Source organism: Phytophthora parasitica (genome assembly GCF_000247585.1).
Source record: "Phytophthora parasitica INRA-310 unplaced genomic scaffold supercont2.12, whole genome shotgun sequence".
NCBI classification, from domain to species: domain Eukaryota; phylum Oomycota; class Peronosporomycetes; order Peronosporales; family Peronosporaceae; genus Phytophthora; species Phytophthora nicotianae.
Window position 1 is genome coordinate 575005 of NW_008648998.1, and position 3166 is coordinate 578170.

Below are 3166 nucleotides of genomic sequence, written 5' to 3' on the forward strand. Positions count from 1 at the left end.
GTCCACTTTGGCAGACTCTGAGGACCTTCTCATGACAGGCGCCGAACTTTGAAACAGCTTGAGAAATCGTTTGGAATCGAGAATTTAGTGAGGATACGGGGCGTTCGGCAACCGTCGACTTCAGGATTGATAGATGCCATTTATTGGGTCGCAGGCCGCGGACAACCACTTTTTACACAGTGTCTTGCCCTCGACAGGCTTGTAGTTGACCCCGTGCGCCTTCGAAGGCGTCGCGCTGCTCTGCATGCCGCTGTTTGACCGCTACTATTCTGAAGGCCAAATTTGGCTTCCAGTTTGGCATTAGAAGGCCCATAGCTAAATTTGTCGCTCGGATAGCAGGAGTGGTAGAGGCGTAAAAGCAATTTTTCGCAGCTAAATTTGGCTTTGGCAGCAGGATAGCAGCACAGGTGAAGATGCTCTAAGAAGGCCAGAACTTCGAAGAAGGAGAAATTTGAGTAGGTATCGCCTACTTTGCGGCAGTGTCACAGCCGCAGTGTTGGGATTTGTAGTCGAGTTGGACCCACGATTACAACATATGTTATGGTTTTAATACAGTGTCAGATCCCCCCTTTTAATACTTAGCGATAATACTCCGTAGTTCTACCCGCTATAAAAGCACAACACGCCCTAGTCAGAATAAACTGGAGAAGTCATGCGACAGGGGAATGCTGAAATCAAGCAATGTCGCTACAGTATTGCACGATTGTTGCTCTAGTTACAAGTTATGCGAATGTTGTTCTTCACCGTTAGGTCAATATTCACCCTCTTTCGCACAGAATATCAGATATCATCCAGTATCTCGTCAGTTAATCTTACTCTTAGTAAAATTGAAGTGGTTACACAAGTATCCGATTATTCGTTTAAATAGGATCTACGACAGGTCTCGATCCCGCCTAAACTCTTGATATAAATATCCAGTGAATAATAATTAAAACAGAATAGAAGGCGGCATCTCATTATCGTGAATCGCTGTCGTTTATGCGAGAGAGATCCTGTGTCTTAAACCTTTGATCATGCTCACTACCTATTGTAGTCCACACACATTACGTCAAAGTACCGAGTATGTAGTCCATATATTTTCTAATGTGCATAAAGAGAAATTATCAGATTGAGGTGCTACTTGTGTCATTACAAAGAGGTAGCACTGCGTAATTTTTGTGATTTTTAAGGTACCGATTGCTACAATGTTGAGATATGGGCACAACTACTTACGAAGGCGATCGATTTAGCTGTGTTGCCAGTTTAGTAGCCGCTTTGAACTGGTTTTACTATGCTTCGATTGCTCAAATGATGGGACGAGCGGAGTCAGGGGTAGGGAAATCAATTCCTGTCTCATGTCATATTTACAGAAGTCCAACACTAACGGGGGTTTATCAACTGCTTCTATCCAGCATTAGATCGATACCAGCGTTCGCTGCATCTCAATTGGAGGCTGAATCGCCGCTGCATACATTCCGTCTCTATCGTCGGCCGTGGTGGAGTCGCTTTGCTCGTTGCTGCCGAAGCTCGCTTCCTTTTCTTTGTGCGCTTATTGTGAGTTCTACTCCAATTTGCGGACGGCGGCCGTTTGAACCAGCCCTGACAAATCACCAGTCAACAGCCGGACCTCTTCTATTTTATAACATTATTATTTGTTAGAGGTATTCTACGATGTGTTCTCACACTGAAGCTTCTGCAGGCACAAACCTGGCAGCTCATTTGGTGGTCAAGTCAATCCACTGGAGGCACGCTAGAAGGATTTATGGCAAGCTTACCTAGTCGGACTACAGTGAAAAATGACTGTTACCCGTGTACAATGCACCATACCGCTCTCGGTGACAACATGGTACTTCAGGAACGACACATGATGCGCAAAGTCTTGACCAAATGTACCTCTGCCCGTTGTGCTCTTGTTGGAACATGTAAATGTCGCTACAAAATCAATACTTGCGACCTAAGCGATCTTTTGACCGTACATCAAGACGGACAACACTCAATGTTGGACGCAGGCGAAAGTTCCCCGCGAGTGGCAAAACTGACAGCAGAGATGAAAGTCTTTGTACAGAATGAAATTACGATGTATTCTGGTGTGACTCCCTATCTCGTGTTTACCCGGTTGTGTTCCCAGTTGCGCGGGCCACCACCGCTTGAGACACAAGTACAAGGATACATGAAGCGTTGGCGAGCAAAACATCGAGATGACTCGACGCTACCGGTTGTTGAAATTTGTGCACGATCAAAGTTCGAGTTGAGCCATCAACCGGCTCAAGACAGATATGGATTACTCGTGTTTTGCGACTCTATTTACGAAAATGTTAACCTCGTGCCAAACATTGGAAATGCATCTGATGAATCACCTTTTCGAATGGGACTCACGTGCTATTCACTGCTGGAAGCGTATGCTACAGTGCTGGAAGATCCTCGCTGCATCACTAATCTTCACGTAGATAGCACACACAACTTGGTACGACAACGTTATAGCGTGTTTATCCTTGGATATTCGGACTGCTGTGGACATTTCTTCCCACTGGTGTATTACTGTGCATCGCAAAGGAAGGCTGAAGATGTTGCTTGGTGCCTATCGTACCTAAAACGCGTGATGCTTCAGCTTTTAGGAACTCGATTTTCTCCGCAATACATGATGACTAACGCTGACAATAGTCAGTACAATGCATGCATCTGTGAGTTATCCACCACCAAAATTCTTATGTGCTGGTATCACGTTTGTCAGAACGTGTGGAAAATATCCCGAAAACTACCCAAACAGCAGCGAAATCGAATATTTAGTGATTTGAACGACCTTCACTTCTGCAGATCAGAGAACGAGTTTGATCAGAAGAAAGCAAATATCGTGAATAATTGGATGATTATTGGCGAGACCTCTGCTTGTTTTTGAGCTGTTGCTAAGAAGATTCGCCGCCAGTAGTTCGACAACCCTCGATTCTCCAAATGGCAAGCATTCCACACACCTCCAGGTTACGCTACAACTAACAATCCCGTGGAGCAATACCACCGGAAGGTTAAATTGGTGAACAGTACGGCTCGCGCTACGCCAATTGAAATGGTGCAACTCTTGGACCAATCGCGCATCGGTTTTATAGCGAAAATGCAAAGTTCTCGAGTATTACGCAAACATCAAAGCGATTAAAAACAAACTACAATAAAATAAAGAAACGAGGCGATCTAA

The 3166-nt window shown here is 44.9% G+C and overlaps 2 protein-coding genes across 2 annotated transcripts; one reads left to right on the forward strand and one right to left on the reverse strand.

Moving 5' to 3' along the window:
- Positions 1 to 1393: 1393 nt before the first annotated feature.
- On the reverse strand, positions 1394 to 1901 carry PPTG_22135 (hypothetical protein; the record flags this gene model as incomplete). Its single annotated transcript, XM_008902029.1, has 2 exons — positions 1394 to 1496; positions 1873 to 1901. The coding sequence occupies 2 exons, from the start codon at positions 1899 to 1901 to the stop codon at positions 1394 to 1396; spliced, it is 132 nt and encodes a 43-aa protein (XP_008900277.1).
- A 74-nt stretch (positions 1902 to 1975) lies between these two features.
- On the forward strand, positions 1976 to 2541 carry PPTG_07560 (hypothetical protein; the record flags this gene model as incomplete). Its single annotated transcript, XM_008901837.1, has 2 exons — positions 1976 to 2443; positions 2533 to 2541. 2 exons carry the CDS (start codon positions 1976 to 1978, stop codon positions 2539 to 2541), a joined length of 477 nt encoding a protein of 158 aa, XP_008900085.1.
- Positions 2542 to 3166: the final 625 nt, after the last annotated feature.